Raw genomic sequence first — 1,095 nt, 5'->3', positions numbered from 1 at the left:
GATCTCGCTTCCCTTCTCGCCGCAGCTCGCCCGTTCCTACGCGACGAGGCCGACGCCGTCCCTTCCGACCCCGCCCTTTCCACACTCCTCTCCGCACTCCGCGCAGCCGGCGCCGGGGAGTGCTGGCACAAGCACGGCACCTTCCTCGCCCACCTTATTGGTGTCCACCGCATCTTAACCCTATGGGGCGCTCCCCTATCCGTGGCCCGTTGCGGCCTCTACCACTCCGCGTACTCCAACTCCTATGTTAACCTCGCCATCTTCGAACCCGGCGCCACCTCTCGCGACGCCCTCAGCCTCTCTCTCGGCCCCTCCGCCGAGCGCCTCGTCCACCTCTTCTGCATCGTCCCCCGCCAACAAATCATCCACGATTTCCTCCTATTCCGTTACTCCGACGCAGAGCTCACCGATCATCTCATCGCCTCCGCCGATTCGGCCTACCGTGGGATCGAAGAGCCCTGGCGTCAGAAGATCAACGCCCTGGTTCCGCCACAGGGGATTTATGTTAAGCACATAAGAACCGGGGAAGACGTTCTGGTTTCACGCCGGGTGATCGCGGCGTTTTTACTAATGACCATGGCGGATTTCAGCGACCAGTTGTTCGGGTTCCAGGATCGACTCTTTAACAACGAAAACGGCCGGCTTGAATTCTCCGGAAACAATGTTTCCGGCGCTCTGTGGCCGGGGGACGCCAGACCTGGGTTATGGATGAATTCTATTTCACGGATGGGGGCGATCTATAATCTAATGGTGAAGGAAGAAGAGATATACATGGAGGAGAAGAGGAGAGAAGGAAGAAGAGTTGCAGAAGAAGACGAGGATATAGACCTGGTAATTCCGCCGGTGTTCGAGAGCTGCACTAGGGTTCTGGACGCTGACGATCAGAGAACAGCGAGGGACTTGTACTGGGAGGCGGTGGCCGGCGGCGGAGACGGAGGGGAGAAGACGGAGAAGCTGTTGAGGAGCTGTGAGAAGAATCCATTCATTGGAGAGCCGCATGTGGTTCTGGCGCAGGTTTATCTGGGGATGGAGCGGTGGGAGGAGGCGGAGAGAGAGGCGGCGATAGGGCTGAGGCTCATGTTGGAATGGGGAAGA

General features: G+C 58.8%; 1 protein-coding gene across 1 annotated transcript; it reads left to right on the top strand.

Moving 5' to 3' along the window:
* Positions 1 to 3: 3 nt before the first annotated feature.
* On the top strand, positions 4 to 1,092 carry LOC110098733 (the record flags this gene model as incomplete). Its single annotated transcript, XM_020825645.1, has 1 exon — positions 4 to 1,092. A coding segment is annotated over one exon (1,089 nt), but the record flags the coding sequence as incomplete, so codon positions are not given.
* Positions 1,093 to 1,095: the final 3 nt, after the last annotated feature.

This window comes from Dendrobium catenatum, unplaced genomic scaffold (assembly GCF_001605985.2).
Source record: "Dendrobium catenatum unplaced genomic scaffold, ASM160598v2 original_scaffold_6917, whole genome shotgun sequence".
NCBI lineage: Eukaryota > Viridiplantae > Streptophyta > Magnoliopsida > Asparagales > Orchidaceae > Dendrobium > Dendrobium catenatum.
Note: the sequence above shows the minus strand (reverse complement) of the source record. Positions and strands in the feature narration are given on the sequence as shown.